Source organism: Sinohyriopsis cumingii, chromosome 12 (genome assembly GCF_028554795.1).
Source record: "Sinohyriopsis cumingii isolate HCF-2022 chromosome 12, ASM2855479v2, whole genome shotgun sequence".
Classification (NCBI taxonomy): domain Eukaryota; kingdom Metazoa; phylum Mollusca; class Bivalvia; order Unionida; family Unionidae; genus Sinohyriopsis; species Sinohyriopsis cumingii.
The window spans coordinates 31,068,734-31,088,727 of NC_142972.1; the positions used below are offsets into that span (position 1 = coordinate 31,068,734).

The following is a 19,994-nucleotide window of genomic DNA, read 5'->3' on the forward strand; positions in this document are numbered from 1 at the left end:
TAATACATTTTCCGACTGCTGCAGAATATTCTTACCTGTTATGATGGTTTTTTTTTAGTCTTCCCAACAAAATTTTTTGGGCAAGAATTCTTGAACTTTCCTCCTTGTCATCAAGTTGAATAACTTTTACTTTTTCTTTTAAAGTATTCTTTGTTTACGAGATCACTTGTAAACGTTTGCAACCATTTATTCCTTTGTTGCTAATTGTACATTATTGCAATTTAATTATGCCGACGAAACTTTAGAAGAGTAGACGAAATGCTATGTTTATACATTGATACATGTATTGTCACTTGATTTTTCAGTCTTTGTCTGATACTCTGTTTTGTTCAAGATTAATTTCTCTGTGTGTTTATACACAAAATTAGTATTGAGCTATGCTGACAATTGCATCCGGTTGTAATCATCAAAGAAAAAACTCAACCACTGTGTGAAGCCCAAAATGATATTAATACATTGTTAACCCCATTTCCGGTAAATGTCAGTGTTTATAGATAATGATATAATATTAACCTTGGTGGTACATGTACTTTAGCCAACAGTTCTTTCAGTAACGAAAACCTGACATTGGGAAACAGACATCGGTAGAGATAATCTGACTACTTTCCTTGATGTTTAAATTAATTGTTGGTACTGGACACATATTAAAATAAAATGTGGATGCTGGTAAGGGGTACATTTTTACAGGTTTTCACTAATATGCTGGCCGCTAGCCATGTTAAAGGGGTGGCCTTTCTTTAGTAGTGTTTTTGAAACACAAACTCGTCTATGTTAAGGGATTCTGGCCGTACAAAGTGGGTGGCTCCTGGTGGGTGGGACTGTTCTTGAAGGGGACCCCCGTCATTAAAGATCCCTTTTTTGTGTGAATTGTATTTAGCAGCACAATATTGATTTTACTTTTTCAGGATTTAGCAGAAATCCCTCATCATGGCCGTCATTTATGCAAAGAACTCTGAATGGTGCTGTTATTGCTCCTGAAAGTTGCTTCAAAAAGGTAGGTCTGACTTGGTGGTTGACGAACTTTTTTTTACAATAACAAACTCCTGACACCAAAATACTAACTGCAACCAAATTACTGAGAACTATGTATTTTGTATAACAGCAAACTTACAGCCTGGAGTCAAACTCCAAAGATGACCAGTCCCTTAATATCAGGTAGTATCTTTTGCTGGAAGGCTTTTGTGTACTTCATTGAAGAGAGCTGTGTTTCAGATGTTTGACATGTGACCAGAAAGGTGTAGGTTGGGTTCATGCTGTCACTGAGCCATTAGAATCCTAACCGATCAAACATTGGCCAAAGTCCTCTGTTGAATTAGTTTCCTTATTTTTCCTGTCTGTTTGTCATTTTGTATGCAAGACTTGTTTGCTCAGAAAACAGATTTCATTCCACCTTTCTAGCATACAAATTTGACCAATCTAGAAGCATAAAAAATCAATATTACCAATACTGCAAAATTCGCTGCAACTGTGATGCAATCATGATTATAAAAACCATCCAAAGTAATATTTGATCTTTGGCAGTTTAAAAAGTCCATGACCATTCCTCTCATTTTTACCAAGTAAATACATTGAAATTAGAACCACATATCATGGTCATATGTTCCTGTATAAAGATGATTCAGAAGATGGAGATATGGTTGCAGCTCCTGTTTCAATACACCATGATAAAATTTCAAGTTGTTATTATATAAAGCCTCCATTCTTACTGCAGAAATTACAGCCATCTTTGAACTTCCTTGAAACCTTTCAAAACAAATTTCACCATCTTTTCAGATTCCCTTTCCACAATGAAAACCTTGCAAAACCTAAACAAATTAACCACCTGTCAATATCTCAAATCTTACAGAAACATGATTTAACCATATAATATGGAAAAAGTATGCTGTTATTTTGTCTATCTTGTATGTAATCAAGATAAAGAGCAGATAAAGCAGGCAATGCTGGCCTGGAGTCTTCATATTCCGAGCGGATGATTCCATTTCCTGAATGAATTGGCAAAAACGAACTTTGTAACATCAGACTTATCATTGGAGAATAGTATCTGTTTGGTAGAAATCACAACATCATACTTATCATTGGAGAATAGTGTCTGTTTGGTAGAAATCACAACATCAGACTTATCCTTGGAAAACAGTATCTGGTAGAAAGTCACAACAATATGGTGATAATGTACTGATTGCATATAGGACAGTTGTACTTAACTCATGCGGGTGGCCGAATGGTCTAAAGTGCTCTCCGTTACGGATTACTGCCATCTCACCTCTGTCTGCATGGGTTCGAGTCTAGAATTTGGCCAATGTGGGTATGTGAGAAAGCTTGCCAGTAGCTTCTTGTGGAGCGGTGATTCTTCCTGAGGTTTTCCTGGGTTCTTCCTCCACCACTAATACTGGCCACCATGCATAGCCTATCTTGTGCTGAAAAATGGCATTAAACCCCACAACAAACAAACAAACTTAACTCATGCATGCCTCATGAAGGGTGGAGAGTGCATACTCTAACAGTGCCCACTGATAGTAGAACACATTTTTGTCTAGTGTATTCATTTACACACTGTAAGATGAAAGTTTGTTTTTGTGATCACAATTGTGAACCATTATGGTGATATACCAACAGAAAAAATAATGGACTGTTTGAAGAAATGTGGCTTATTTAAGATAATTTGAGCCAATATTTTAAGGATCTTTTTACCTTTATTTTATTCACATTTTACAGAATTGTAAGTATTCGGCCAATGTGGGTATATGAGAAAGCATGCCAGTAGCTTCTCGTGGGTCGGTGGTTCTTCCCAGGGTTTTCCCGGGTTCTTCCTCCACCATTAATACTGGCCACCATACATAGCCTATCATGTGCTGAAAAATGGTGTTAAACCTCACAACAACAACAACAACAACAACAGAATTGTAACATCATCGTATGTTTTCTTTTATCTTGTAGTGCTACATGTTTATATTTATTTGGATAATTTATCTTAAAGTTTATTTATAATTCTTTATTTTGTACATTTTTAGACCATAACTTTTATTTTGTGCTCTATGGCCAGCAACGTATGGACATTCTGTTAATCTCTGTTAATAGTGCTTGCCGTCTACAACTAGAGCCAGCATCAACAAATATTCATGTCCTATTTTATGTTATTTGGTACACTGTCCAGCATATAAATTCCTTGCATGCAGATCTTGATATTTTTATTTTTAAAATGTTACATTAAAGTCTTTATCATCCACATTAAAGTCTTTATTATCCACATTAAAGTCTTTATTGTCCACATTAAAGTCTTTATTATCCACATTAAGTCTTTAGTATCCACATTAAAGTCTTTTTTATCCACATTGAAGTCTTTATTATCCACATTAAAGTCTTTATTATATCCACATTAAAGTCTTTATTATCCACATTAAAGTCATTACTATCCACATTAAAGCCTTTATTATCCACATTAAAGTCTTTATTATCCACATTAAAGTCATTACTATCCACATTAAAGCCTTTATTATCCACATTAAAGTCATTACTGTCCACATTAAAGCCTTTATTATCCACATTAAAGTCTTTATTATCCACATTAAAGTCATTACTATCCACATTAAAGTCTTTATTATCCACACTAAAGTCATTACTATCCACATTAAAGTCTTTATTATCCACATTAAAATTCTTACTATCCACATTAAAGTCCTTACTATCCACATTAAAGTCTTTATTATCCACATTAAAGTTCTTACTATCCACATTAAAGTCTTTATTATCCACATTAAAGTTCTTATTATCCACATTAAAGTCTTTATTATCCACATTAAAGTCATTACTATCCACATTAAAGCCTTTATTATCCACATTAAAGTTCTTACTATCCACATTAAAGTATTTATTATCCACATTAAAGTCTCTTATCCACATTAAAGTCATTACTGTCCACATTAAAGTCATTACTATCCACATTAAAGGCCTTAATGTCGACTCTGTCCTCTGTTAAATAGTATAATTTTAAATGCAGGGGATAGTTTGCAACAGTTGGATGTGCAGAATTTTGCCACCATGACAGTAACAGCTACACAGTACATGTTGATCAAGTAAGACCCTTAGTAATCATGGGGCCAAGATCATTAACATGTCAGAGTGCATTGAAGTGAGTTGAAGATAAATTTATATATTTATTGTTTTTGTTGTACAAAAGTCAGAATATCATTGTAATTTCATAGGAGCCAGTAAGCCCGAAGAAGAACGAGTTTCAAGTTGGAATGAAATTGGAGGCAGTGGACAGAAAGAACCCTCAACTGATTTGCCCAGCTACTATTGGGTCTGTTAATGGGGATCAGATTCATGTTACCTTTGATGGATGGCGGGGAGCATTTGACTACTGGTGCCGATATGACTCTCGAGAAATCTTCCCTGTTAATTACTGTAAACAGATGAATCATTCTCTCCAGCCTCCAGGACAGAAAGGTTAGGAAGGAATCCTCCAAGTTACGTTTGAAGTATCCAGCACAAATTTAAAATTAAAGTTGGGTTACAGCATGATTGTTTAAAAAGAAATACCACATTTTTGTAAAAGTTGATGGCAACAGTGTTGTGATTTGTCAATGTCGAAAGCCTTAAATCTGTTTGCTGATGAGAACACTGTGAAGGGATTTTGTGTCATAAGATGTAAAAATAATTTAAATACAGGCATATGTTTTTAGAAAGAAATGAACGTGAAAATTCAGTAACTTAATCATCAGTCCCTTCAATACTGAACATCACTCCAAATGGCTGGCTGTTTATTAGCTTACAACATAACTTGATACAGTCCATGACCTGAATGAAAATGTTGGGCCTTAACTTACAAATCTAGGCTTACAATTATTTTAAGATTTTAGCCATGGACATATTGAAATTACCTTGTAGTAATGTGAACCATTTCATCTATAACACATGTAATGGTAAATTGTTATTGAAGTTATTATTAGCAATGCTGTAGAAAGTTGACCCCAAAAGATTGCACTCTTTTTTTCAAGGAAGTTAAAACCTGACTGGAATTGAAAACTTGTTCATGTTTAAAAATGGAGTTTCAATCAGTTTCTTTAATCATGTGGCATTTTCTGTTTACACTTTGGTTTTACACATTAAAAATTTACCATAGGAAATACTTATGCAAGTTACTTTCCCTCATTCATTGTGAGTAATTTGTTACAGTATCTTAAATTGATTGCAAAGAATGGCTTGTAGTTTCAGCTTCATTTTTATCTGTCAATGAAATTTTATCGCAGTAAAGATAAATTATGGATAGCTTGTGTAATTTTGCATTCTGAACATTTTGAATGAACACTGTCATTATCGTCATGATGGTTGCTTCTGCTGCCAGCAGAGATGATGGGCAGAAGACTGCAGTTAGAAGTGGAAGTATAGAAAATAGAAAAAATGACTATGTTTGCTAAAAAAGTATGATTATTTTCATATTCTAATTTTGGAACCATGTATGCTGTAGGAAAGGTAACACGTAAATCTTTTGTCTGTTCTGTTTGTGACACAGTTGGGCAGGCACTACTGCTGTAGTCTGTGTCCATTACTTATTTGACATGGACTCTTGGAAATGATTGGTAGAATTGTAATCTAAGACACTGTTCAGTGAATATTATTTGTGTTTTTTCATTAGTTTAAAAATTTAATGTTAACAATCATGTACAAGCAGCAAGGACCATAACATTTTAAAAGCTTGATAAATTTTATGTCTGATGAACAAAGAACTAGAGGTGATATTTATCATATAAATGTAAAGGTTGTCTACTAATGACCACTTACTAAATTTTCATTTGTAAGGCCAGTCCATGCCCTAAAGTATTTATGACTAAGATTATGATACTTATAGCTATTAGTATTAAGTAATGTGATGTTATAATCACTTCCACAGGGGCGGTGGGTAGTACACCAAAGTTCAAGGGAGGCAAGCCTGGCAAAGAGCCGCCCTCTCCCTTAGCCCTTAGCCCTCCAAGCAGCAATGGTACCATCTCCTCACACAGCCTTCCCCAGAAAAGTCCCGTATCCAGTCACACAGCATCCAACCCTACCAGTCCAAGTTCCTTTGCCCATGAGAAATCCATGTCCCCAAGAGAAGCCAATTCCCCTGATGTCACAGTAACAGAGCCAGATACAAGTTCACCAAGCACAGCCACAGGTTTGTACATTTATAAAGTTAGTATATACTGAAAGTTTCTTACAAAGTTTTCTTTTATCAGTGCAGTATATGACATCCTTGGCTAAGAAAGAAATAGTTTTGTGTGTAATTTCTATTTATCCACATTGATTTAAAAGGAATCTTATTGAAGTCCGATGTGAAACTCAATCCTGGGTTCTTCCATATACAAATTCAGGATGCCTATAGCATTTGTCACTGTTACACTGATCGAAAATACTACTTTCCTAAAGTAGTGTCATTTGAGTGAAAGTCTATGACACAAAGAGACAACATACATGCAGATGCTTCAATTATTTTTAACATGCGCACATTTCAGTCATTGGGCTCCATCATAGACATTGAAAATTGCCCTCAAGATACAGCACTCCCTTGAGTGCAGCTGAATGACTTGCAAACCTGCTTATAACACAGTTAGGTGTGGATCCCCCTTATTCAAAATGCCCTCAATATAGGCCACTGTTTGCTGAATGTGACAAAAGTTGCCATCAAATTTGGTAAATGTTTTTTTATCCTCAGAAACAACGATTTGTGCCAGGAAATTTTATTCAGAATCATGAAATATGTAACTTTTAATAAAAGTGATATATTTTGTTATCTTTTGTTTTCATTAAAACATTTCTTACTACATTGCAGATATTATCTCTATTGTCCATGCCCCTTTAAAAAGTGTCGGAAATAATGTGATACACTCAATCTCTCCAAAACCGCTTCAAGAAAAATCACTTCTTAGTTTGCTTGGCATGTAGTTATGAGGAAGGGGATATCAGATGGTTAGATGTACTATAATGTGGGCTCCATTCCCTGTGGTTGAGGTGGGGGATAGGATGGTCAGAAAATCAGATATACAATAATTTTGGCCCCATTTCCTGGGGTGTGGGAGGGAGGTCAGATGGTCAGGTGTGTTATAATTTCAGTTATAGTGACAGTTTCAAACATTGACCGTATATATATTTTCTCTCCTAGCAGAGACATACAATATTTGTTACACATTTAAGGTTACAAGTTCTGGGTCATATCATAAACTTAGAGGTTTTGTTAGAAAGGATAAAGTTTAAAATTATATGTAAAAGGTATGGGGGAAGATGCTCTAGTGTCAACTGTGTTTTCATTTCAGTATGCGTCTATGTGAATCATGGCTGTAACTGTGGACATTACCTCAACCAACACAAGATCTCCCATCTGTCATCACAGTATGGCCCTGGGTCCATTAACCAGGTTCTACATGGGGTCATTCAGGGCTGTATTGACTGTGCAGTGACAGATAAAGTGGTTTATAATCTGATGCCAGAAGGCCAGGGCAGTGTCACAATAACAGGTACTTAATTTTTGGTCTCACATGCAACGTATGCTGATATTTTTCTGATGATGTCTTGGTCGTAGGTATCAGTGTTAAGTATTTGTATTTGTACACTGTCTCTTACACCATTTTATTATATATGGTCGTCAGACTTGATGGGTGTCTTCATCTTCAAAGATACTGCTCACCACAAGCAAAGGTAGGTGACAGTGACCTACTTTCTGTGCATAAGCAATTACTTTAAGTTTTTCAATATCTCTGACACATTCCATATATAGACATGAAACTTTTTTTATTTCATATTGATGGATATTAAAGATCATGAGCAATATTAGGTCACAGTGGCCTTTACAAGCTCCAGTGATTATATAAGGTTGTTGCATTTAGCTCAGCAGATGATAGCTCAGTTATCTGACACTTTTGAATTTACAGGCATGAAAATGAGTGATGTATTTATTCATCTTTAAGAATATTTCCACCATTAGCAGAAAGTAGGTCACATTTGTCTGCTTTCAGTACTCTAGCTTTTTGTGTTAAGTGCTGGTTTTAGCTCAGTTCCTTAGATAATGTAGTGTGTACAGTCATGAAATTTTATGGATTGTTTAAAGATAGTAATCATGGTGGAGCATGCAAGATGTAGCATTCTGCAGAATTTTTGTTTTCTCTTTTGTATAGATATAAACGGTAAAAATAAGTATCTAATTTAGTGTTGTTACAGGATTATGTAGAGGAGGATCTGTAGGTGCAACTCAAACTACTTGTAGATGATATTTATATACAGACTTGGTACATCACAGTAATATGAGGAAGAAGCAAAAATTGTATCTTGTGAGTGTGGGTTCAGACCTACTCTAGTATTAACAATGGTAGATGTGTATCGTCAAGTAATTATGCTAATACTGAAGGTGTTATCGAACACTCAGTTTTAGTAAGTAGATGGATAAAGCATTGCATTTTGGGTCAGTGAGTTATCGTTGGAAATGTTATGTCCCAGATTGATGTTGATCACTTCCACCAATGCCAAAGCTATACTTTGATTGGTAAATGGAACAGTTTTGTTTTTCAAGCATAACTGCCAAACGATTCAAAATATTTCAACTATACATGTCAAGCAAATTGTGTAGATTTTTTTTTTTACAGTTTGGAATTGTCAGATTTAACACTTTATATATTACCATTGGAAACTAATTGTAATGTAATTAGTATATAAACTGAGTACTAGAGTACAGGCATAAGTATTATATGAATTGAAATTTGTATGTAAATGGAGTATTAGGGTTCAGGTAAAGTAGTATGTAAATGGAGTACTAGGGTACTGGCATAAGTAATATATGAATTGAAAGTAGTATGTAAATGAAGTAATAGGGTACAGATTTAACACTTTATATATTACCATTGGAAACAAATTGTAGTGTAATTTGTATGTAAGTGGAGTACTAGAGTACAGGCAAAAGTAATATATGAATTGAAATTTGTATGTAAATGGAGTACTAGGATTCAGGTAAAATAGTATGTAAATGGAGTACTAGAGTACAGGCATAAGTAATATATGAATTGAAAGTAGTATGTAAATGGAGTACTAGGGTACAGATTTAACACTTTATATATTACCATTGGAAACAAATTGTAGTGTAATTAGTATGTAATTGGAGTAATAGGGTTCAGGTAAAGTAGTATGTAAATGGAGTACTAGAGTACAGGCATAAGTAATATATGAACTGAAAGTAGTATGTAAATGGAATACTAGAGTACAGGCATAAGTAATATATGAATTGACATTTTTATGTAAATGGAGTACAGGGTACAGGGATAAGTAATATATGAATTGAAAGAAGTATGTAAATGGAGTACTAGGGTACAGATTTAACACTTTATATATTACCATTGGAAACAAATTGTAGTGTAATTAGTATGTAAATGGAGTACTAGAGTACAGGCATAAGTCATATATGAATTGAAATTTGTATGTAAATGGAGTACTAGGGTTCAGATAAAGTAGTATGTAAATGGAGTACTAGGGTACAGGCATAAGTAATAAATGAATTGAAAGGAGTATGTAAATGGAATACTAGAGTACAGGCATAGGTAATATATGAATTGAAAGTAGTATATAAATGGAGTACTAGAGTACAGGCATAAGTAATATATGAATTGAAATTTGTATGTAAATGGAGTACTTGGTACAGGGATAAGTAATATATGAATTGAAAGGAGTATGTAAATGGAATACTAGAGTACAGGCATAGGTAATATATGAATTGAAAGTAGTATGTAAATGGAATACTAGAGTACAGGCATAAGTAATATATGAATTGAAATTTGTATGTAAATGGAGTACAGGGTACAGGGATAAGTAATATATGAATTGAAAGTAGTATGTAAATGGAGTACAGGGTACAGGGATAAGTAATATATGAATTGAAAGTAGTATGTAAAATGAGTAGTGAAATAAGTAATATGAAGGGGAATAAGGTGCACCTTTTCACTCGGGTTTAATAAGCTTGCACCTCTCACCACCCCCCAAAAAAAAAACAAAACAAGAATTCCCGAAATTGATTTGTTGATCTAATTGAGCTGAAGTGCTCAGTACATTCTGTATACTTATCATTATATGTTTAAAAAATAATTAAAACACTTAAAACAAAAAAAAATCTCAAATTGATTTGTGAATCTAATTGAGCTTGTTCACACATTTTTTTGGGCCCAAGAATTGAAAGTGCTGTACCATAGGGTACCTCCATTACTATTGTTTTACACAAATCAGGACATGGGGATGTGTCCTGTCCTCAAGACTCTCATGACTATAGTTGAGATCCTGCTTAATGAAATTGATAGTCCTATTGTACTCATGTCTGTCTGTCCAGCCATCTAATATTTAATCTCAGAAAGGTAACTTTGGTGGGAATTGTTGAATTTTAACCAAATTTGTTATATGGCATTATATTGATGAAACCATCATAAAGTTTGATTCCCAGCATTCAGTGTCATCATTTAGAGGACTTGGGGGCACATATTGGCTAAATTTCTGTTGCTAAACTTGACCAATATTCGTAGGATTTCGATCAAATTTGGGGCACATGTACATATTGAAAAGACCTTGAGTGAGTTTGATTTACAGCATTTATGACTTCATTTACAGGAGTTGTTCTGCCAGATTGACAGTTCTCCTAGGTTTCACAGCAGTATAACTACCAAATTTGGCTTGCGGCTTCATATTAATAAGACCTTGAATGGCTCTGTACTTAAGATTTCACAGTAACATTTATTGGAGTCATTGGCCCTGAGTGCTTATCTTGAAGACTGGTTTCTTTGCATAACTTTACAGAGGTTTGTTGGGTTTCAACCAAATATGACATTCTGGTTTTTAATAATGGGATCTTGAATGGATTTGCATTTCAGCCCTCATTGATATCAGTTGCAGGAGTTATGTCCCCTGGTGTCCGCATGAATTTGGTATCCAGATTGCAAGATTAATAAAGTTTTGGATTTCAGTCAGCGTTTGTCATGCATTTTATTGTTTTAAGACCTTAAATAAATTGAATTTCTGTTTAAGGCTTTATTGCTCCACATTGTCGATCATATTCACTTTTGTTTTTGCAACATTACTTTTCCAAGGTTCATGGGATTGCATCAAAATTTGGCATCCAGCTTTATACTAATGATGCCTTGAATGGGAAAACCCTAAATGAGTTGGATTTCAGCATTATGTGACATTGTTTAGAGAAGTCATGACCCCAAAATGCCTTTTCCTTTATTTGGTTTCCTGGTACAAGTTCCTCTGTTTAAAGCTCTACAAAGGAAAATATTGTGAGTGGGGCCTGTTGTGATGCACTCATTGTTAAGGACAATGTTATGAGTAGGGCCCTTTGTAATGCAGTCATTGCTAATAGCTCATATTTTCTTTTTTTTTCTCTTCATTCTTAAAGCCAATCATGGAAACAAGCACTACAGTAAGAGGCTACCTCCAATTGAGAAAGTGTCTTCATTTTGGAGTTTTATAGAGAGAGTCATTGAAGAGCTTGGCTGCTGTGTACACTTCTTTACCTCACAACCTCTCAGCTCTGGCTGTCAACAGTGCACTCGATCTTCTGTTAAAACAGGTATTAACCCATGGCTAAAACAATTCATAACTTTGGAGTGAAGCACGTTTTCATGACTTATAACTACCTAAGCTGTCAATATTGTTTTTTTTATGAGTTTAACCTCTTAAGGCCACCATATTGCTGCACAGGCAGTGATTGAGTAACACCAGGAAGGGAAGTAATAGGAGCTTGATGCATCATTAGACTTGTACTAGTGTTTCCTTGGTAGGTGAACAACAATAACTTGAGATGTAACAATTCTCAAGGGGATCCCCAAAATTTTAGTAATACCTGAAACTCAGTCTAACTAACGAAAGATATGCATTTGTTGTGTGTACCATTTCAAGCTAGCTGACTTATACTTGCAGAAAAAGGAATTTTTGTACAAATGACTGATTGAGTAGTAATTTACAGACTTTGTACAAATGACTGATTGAGTAGTAATTTACAGACTTTGTACAAATGACTGATTGAGTAGTAATTTACAGACTTTCATGTGGATAAAGAATTCAACAGAAATTTAATCTTGTTTGTCAGTTTTATGGCAGAATATATGATCACACTTGAATTAAAATGTAACTTGATGTTGTCATGTAAGCATATTTGCAGTTCTTATAAAATATTAATTGTTGTTCTGGAATTTAACATTAATTTAGTTGAACTATTCTTGATCATTGAATGCACTGAACCTTAGTTGTCATCACAAAACTTCAAGATGAATATTATCAGTTGCTATGGATTTTTAAACTGGCAACCAGTTGTTAAGATGGATCAAGAAAAGAGGATGATGGGTCTAATCTTTATTAATTCAGGGTCGTTCTCAGTTTTTATAAAACATACTTATTCGTGACGTCATACCATGACATTCAATCCTGTTTGTACTGGATCACAAATTTTGGTTGATTATGTCCAAAATTGCCACGTATTTTAGCGTTGATTTTGCTTTATGTATTTATCAGGTTGAATATATAATGTTATTTTGAGGAATAGTGGTCTACAGGGAGTGAAGTAAACAATAATTGCCATCTAAAAGCATGTGTAATCAAATTTTAAAATGTGACACCAATTTCTGAAATAGCAGATGTCTGTATGACCTTGGAATGATCTGTATGTCGGGTCAGTTTTGCAGCATTATAGTTTATTATTTTCTCAGCAGTTGGGCAAGCAAATGGACTGGAGTCCATTTTGGCTTCTGGTAAAAACTAAATTTTACTTGTTACGAGTCTAGTCTCTTACAAAATATAACAGAAAGGAGTGAAGACAACAAGCTTTGTAAAATTTAACAAATAATTTATTTCACTAGAATATCAAGTGAAATGATAAGAAAAAACTTTCGGTTTTATGAATCAAATCCAAAAATAATTCAGGAACTAAAAAATAGAAGTCCTAGTAATAAAAAGTCCTGAATGTAACTTGAGTTTGAATCCTGATGAAATCCAAAATGGAAGATGATGACATCATTAATAGTCAGTGAAGTGCTGCAGTATCAACAATCTCAGAAAATATTATTCCAATTTTTTAATTCTGTATAAATTTCGATAAATGTCCCTGTCCAAGAATTAATTTAGAGCACTAGTATTAGCAGGGAAAACAGTCACTTGAAATTCAATGATTTGAAGAAATAAAATAATTAGCCCAAACTGGACACATAAACAACTTGACGTCTCAAGTGTTAAGGCATGAGTGACTATTCCTTCTCAAAACATTAGTAATAAGTCTAACTAAGATGCAGAACAGATGCCCAGATAGGGGTCAGCCTTCTAGAAATGGAAGTTTGTTACATGATAAATATCAAGTAATCCAGGTATGGCCTTGACTTACTTAATAATTCTTACTCTGAGAAAGAATAATAATTTTTTTTTTTTTAGTTGTTTACTAAAATTGTCACTGGTTCTGAATCAAGGTCAGAAACTAGATACAGTGTTTCTATTATTATGTATTTACCAATGAAAATTGTTTTTTAAAAAGTCAGGTCAGACAGAACTGAACTTAATTCTTTAAAAAAAAGTCAAGTCCAGTAAACAATATTACATTACAATAGCATGTAATGGAATAAAATAAAAAATTACAACTAACAAACAAATTAAATTAAATCAAATATAGATAACATACTAAACAGATTTAAGTGCAATTTGGTACATGTGTTCCCCATAGCAGAAGGAAGAATCTTGTTGATTTTAGGGCCATTCGCTCCAAGGTCAATGGTCAAGTTGACTGTTGCGAAAATAGATTTTGCCTATATATTTCATTTCTGGATATAAATTGATGACAGAATTCAACAAAATATACTTTTTGTTCCTCATCATTTGTTGCTCCAAGTTAGATGCATTTCATTTCCAAAGAATGTCATAAGCACTGCGATGTCTGTGATCTTGAACACACCCTTCTCATTATCTTTAGAAGTCTATAATCTATGGCACACCCTTCTCTTTGTTCCATGATCATCAACACACCCATCTCTTTGTCTAGAGGAGTCTATGAACTTAAATTAACCCATCTTTTTGTTTATTGGAGTATATCGTCTTCGACCTATGCAAAAGTTTGTCAAGTTTTATGTATTCTGCAATTATTTTATGGACAGCTTTTGAGTGGGTAATTTTATGCCTTTATTACTTCACACCCTTCTCTATTTTTTATAGGAGTCTGTGACTTCAACACATCCTTCTGTGTCCATAGGAGTCGGTGATCTTCAACACATCCTTCTCTTTGTCTATAGGAGTCTATGATCTTCAGCATACCCTTCTCTTTGTTTAGTTTAGATGAGTCTATGATCTTGAACAAATCCTTCTCTTTGTTTATAGAATTCTATCATCTTCAACCTGTGCAAATTTTGTCAAGTTTTATTTACTCATTCTGCTATTATTTTATGGACAGCTTGTGAGAGGGTAATTTTATGCCATCTTTTCAATGTAATCATGTTTAGTTTGGGAAGCCCATGGGATAGATTATGAATAGCACAAGATAATGCACACCAGCCTTTGAATTTTGAAGTGATATTTATTTAGACCCTTAGCAATAAGAATATCACATGTGAAAGAGTTGAATTAGACCAGTGTTTAACAAATGGACATCCTTAAATTGACGGCAGATGCTGCACAGAATCTCAGTATTTGACATTTCTGGTACATGTGCAGTGTTTAATATAAAATTCCATCTCTGTTGATACAGAAGACGCTGATGCCTCTCACCATGCCAAGCTATCCAGTAAGAGGAGATGGTCAACAGAGTCAACGGAGGGAAGGGAAAAACTCAAACAGTTTCATAAGATGAGGAGATCCTATTCCACGTTTGAGGCTGAAGGTGAGTCATGATCCCAGTGCCAGCTGTCTGTATTTCTAGGATGGATCTAGATTTCTGGATTCATCAACTCTAGTACATCTACATTAAGTTTCATAAATAAATAAAGACAGTCTTGGTTTGGTCTCTTGTAGAAATTACACTGTTTATTTCAGTTGAAAGTACTGTTTGTTTTTTTCTGTTCAGGTACCAAAAATGGATCGTTTCAGATTTCTGGGTTTTATGTTAGATTGGATTCTAAATTTTAGCTGTGAATAAAGATAAAAAAGTATGCATCCTTGTATCAAATGTTTGTAATTATGAAGGGTGACATGGAGCATATACTCTTATATATGTAATAAATTTCTTATTTTTCGCTTAATAGAGAGGATATTTGTTCAGAAATCATGTCCAGATTTAGAACTTGTTAAATGATGCCTGTAAATTTGTTTGTCACTTAAAGGTGTTGATAAAATCTTCTGCATAAAAGATTAGAATAATATTTTTATTTTTACTTTTGTCCCAGAATGACTTTATATTGGTAGAGTGAGAAGAAAAAAATAATGTCAGAAATCAACCATTTGACTGACAATGCATGCCTTCTCAAGGCAGAAATTGTTGATAATGCATTTCTTACAAATCGGATTTGGAACTCCTAGTGAAGTTTTTCATGATTTCTTACCGTTCCAGCCAGTTCCACAACAGTAGAAACACCGCGTCCTGTGAAATTATCCAACACTCCATCAGAGTGGACAATAGATGAAGTTGTTCAGCATATCTGTGACACAGATCCAGCCTTGGTGCCACACACTGAACTCTTCAGGAAACATGTAAGATGGGATTATTTTTAGCCCACCTTGTCACAAACTTGATACAGTGATCACATTTTGTATCCTTGTGCATGTCTGTTATGTTCATCCATTTTAGCTTAATCTCTTCTTTGAAACTAGAATGACTTACCACCAGAAAAAACATCTTGGACTTTTTAAGGGAAAGCAGTTTATATAGATAAATTTTGACTGTCTTTTAGGATTTTACATTTTTTCTTTTATTTTATTTACCTTTTATAGAATTTTAACATCTGTGTCCCAGCTAGAGGTTTTTTGGCAAACTTTTGTGGTCTAAGTTTTTCTTTGTCTCAGATTATATTAGAATCGTGAAACTGTACGAGTGTATATATCTATTAGTACCACACCCTAATCACATTGAAAGATCACTGTTACCTATATTTCACATTTTACTGGCTTAGTTTAAGTTTTTGCATTTAGCTCATATTCAATTAAGCTTTTTTATACTCTACATATATTGTTATACCTAGATTTATAAAACATGGTGAGGGGATGCAACTTGATACACCCTTATCACAAAATTAGGTCACTGTGACTTATATTTCACGCTTCACTGACTTGCATTAAATTTTGTTCTTATATTTATATCTCAAGCTCTCCATGATAGAATCATTAAACTAAATTTAATTGTATGCATCTCTATTACAGACATGATTTTTCTCCATTTTAAAGTGGAATTCTGCTTTTCTCCTGACTTGAATCAGATTTTTCTTGATATAGTCTGTTTTTTATATCATCTCTGATCTGGTTTTTAAAAAAATGGTCTGTCCGGTCCCATTCCGCCATGACCCTTGTAAATTATTCGTTCCATATATTAGCACACGAGCAGAAACTTGATTTAAATTTAGTTGGTCAGTTTATATGAAAACTGAATGCTAGAGGACTGGCATTTTGTGACTTCTGCAAGAAAGATCTGAACTACTGTAATCGTGGTTGGAAGAGTTTGGAACAGCACCTACAAAAGAAGCTGCATACGGAAAAATTGAAGCTCAGAAGGCATCTGGAAAAAGTGCAGTTAATTACTATAAGAAGAAAGAATTTTTGCATGAGAGAACAGATGTAGCCCTCTGTCAGAATATTGGCACTGCATGTCGCCAATATGAGCACTAGCTTGAAAGGAAAAAGACTCTTATTGAGAAGGAAAAGAAATGATTGTAATTGAGCCAAATAAGTCAGTGGTGACAAAAAGGAAGGTTAAAGAAATCTTTGCCAAAGCTGCAAAAAGAGCTCGATTGGCATAACAGGTTGTATCCAGTGGAGAAAAGACAAGGGAATATATGGGATTATTTGTATATAATCAATGTACTTGGCTGTTTAATTTAAAGATTTGTTATGAAAAGAGAGAAGTATAATATATTTGCTGCAAAAATTGACAAATTATTGTGACTTAATTATGATGTGAACACTGATATTAAAATGAAATGACTTGAGCATCAACAGTATTGGAGAACAAATTCATGTGACAATAAATATTGTGAAATTATTGAAGTCAAGTTGAAAATTTTTGGTAAGTTTATTAGCCATTGAATTTTATTATGTTATATGTGGATTACTCTTTTTCTGCTCGGATTACTCTTTTTGTCCACTTGGAGGGGCCCCGAGTGGTCTAAAGCGCCCTCCGTTACAGATCACTGCCATCTCGCCTCTGTCTGCATGAGTTCAAGTCTCGGATTCGGCTAATGTGGGTATGTGAGAAAGCTTGCCAGGAGCTTCTCATGGGCCAGTGGTTCTTTCCGTTGTTTGGCCGGGTTCTTCCTCCACCATTAATACTGGCCGCCATGTATAGCCTATCGTGTGCTGAAAAATGGCGTTAAACCCAACAACAACTATAACAACAACAACTTGTCCACTTGGATTACACTTTTTTCTTGCCAGGGGTTGGCATGTATTCTGTTTATGCTCAGATTATTAAATATGGGGATTGTTTACATCTGTGTTTATACTTACCCATACCAATAAAAGTCACAGTGACCCACATTTCTCATTTTTGTGTCTTACTGCATTTGGCTAATGACTACGTAGGATTTAGGCATGCCACATGCAAAGTATCCAATACAGAATCGTGAAACTTTGGGATGCATCTGCGCCCTCATTTCAGTATTAGGTCATTATGATCTCTATTTTCCACATCACTGATTTGGATTAAATTTTGTGTTTTCATTTTTTAGGCTCTGTTTATTGTAGAACCATGAAATTTATGGTGTGCATTTTCTACCACACTCTTAAAATGAAAGAGGTTCACCATAATCTGTATTTCATACTTTGCTGGTTTATGTTTTTGCATTTAGCTCATGACCACATTATTTGCATACTGTCCTACCTGGAATCATGATCACATTATTTGCATACTGTCCTAGCTGGAATCATGACCACATTATTTGCATACTGACCTACCTGGAATCATGACCACATTATTTGCATACTGTCCTACCATGAATCATGACCATATTATTTGCATACTGTCCTACCATGAATCATGACCACATTATTTGCATACTGTCCTACCTGGAATCATGACCACATTATTTGCATACTGTCCTACCTGGAATCATGACCACATTATTTGCATACTGTCCTACCTGGAATCATGACCACATTATTTGCATACTGTCCTACCTGGAATCATGACCACATTATTTGCATACTGTCCTACCATGAATCATGACCACATTATTTGCATACTGTCCTACCTGGAATCATGACCACATTATTTGCATACTGTCCTACCTGGAATCATGACCACATTATTTGCATACTGTCCTACCTGGAATCTTGACCACATTATTTGCATACTGTCCAACCATGAATCATGACCACATTATTTGCATACTGTCCTACCAAGAATCATGACCACATTATTTGCATACTGTCCTACCATGAATCATGACCACATTATTTGCATACTGTCCTACCTGGAATCAAGACCACATTATTTGTATACTGGCCTGCCTGGAATCATGACCACATTATTTGTATACTGGCCTACCTGGAATCATGACCACATTATTTGCATACTGTCCTACCATGAATCATGACCACATTATTTGCATACTGTCCTACCTGGAATCATGACCACATTATTTGCATACTGTCCTACCTGGCATCAGACCACATTATTTGCATACTGTCCCACCTGGAATCATGACCACATTATTTGCATACTGTCCTACCTGGAATCATGACCACATTATTTGCATACTGTCCCACCTGGCACCAGACCACATTATTTGCATACTGTCCCACCTGGCATCAGACCACTTTATTTGCATACTGTCCTACCTGGAATCATGACCACATTATTTGCATACTGTCCTACCTGGCATCAGACCACATTATTTGCATACTGTCCCACCTGGAATCATGACCACATTATTTGCATACTGTCCTACCTGGAATCATGACTACGTTATTTGTGTACTGTCCTACCTGGAATCATGACCACATTCATTATTTGCATACTGTCCCACCTGGAATCATGACCACATTATTTGCATGCTGTCCCACCTGGCATCAGACCACATTATTTGCATGCTGTCCTTCCTGGCATCAGACCACATTATTTGCATACTGTCCTACCTGGAATCATGACCACATTATTTGCATACTGTCCTACCTGGAATCATGACCACATTATTTGCATACTGTCCTACCATGAATCATGACCACATTATTTGCATACTGTCCTACCTGGAATCATGAAACATTGTGAGTGGATGCATCTTGATAAGTTATACATCCTTTTTGCAAAAAAGAGGTCTCTTTGACCTAATTTTCATACTTCTGTGACTTTGTTCAAATGTTTGTGTTAAGTGTTCCAATCATGAAAGTTGATACATGGATCTGTTACTACTATACCCTTTAAAAACCAAATGGTAGTTTTCCTGTGATTTACTAATACAAGTAAATTTTTGTATATAATCACAGTGGTTGATCTGTACTAGGCCCTTTCTGGCCAGTGCAGTTGGAAGTAGCAATTAATGTTTATTTAATGGCAAATTTTCCACATTAATGACTACATTGTATATTGTGAAAGACCGCTCGGGTGCCCTAGTGGTTAGTGTGCCCGCCTCGGATGTGGGAGGTCATGAGTTTGATCCCTGGCCGAGTCATACCAAAGACTTACAAAAATGGTACTAACAGCTTCCTCACTTGGTGCTCAGCATTATGAGTTTAGTGTTAGAACTGGTCGGCATGGTGTCATGATAATGTGACTGGGTGGGACATCATGCTGCATGTCTGTGCCATGATGCCCCAGTGCTGGACTTCACTATAAACACTGCCACACTGCAGACATCATAGCGATATGACTGAAAAATTGT

The 19,994-nt window shown here is 35.0% G+C and overlaps 1 protein-coding gene across 1 annotated transcript in view; it reads left to right on the forward strand.

The window, feature by feature from the left end:
• LOC149786192 (polycomb protein SCMH1-like) overlaps nt 1-19,994 on the forward strand; it is a 59,475-nt gene that overhangs the window by 26,390 nt on the left and 13,091 nt on the right. Inside the window, exons 5-11 of the mRNA XM_089976548.1 lie at nt 906-994; nt 4,200-4,443; nt 5,888-6,151; nt 7,287-7,487; nt 11,396-11,569; nt 14,720-14,851; nt 15,518-15,657. Of these exons, the coding sequence (XP_089832674.1) occupies nt 906-994; nt 4,200-4,443; nt 5,888-6,151; nt 7,287-7,487; nt 11,396-11,569; nt 14,720-14,851; nt 15,518-15,657 (1,244 nt within the window). The remainder of the gene's footprint in view (nt 1-905; nt 995-4,199; nt 4,444-5,887; nt 6,152-7,286; nt 7,488-11,395; nt 11,570-14,719; nt 14,852-15,517; nt 15,658-19,994) is intronic.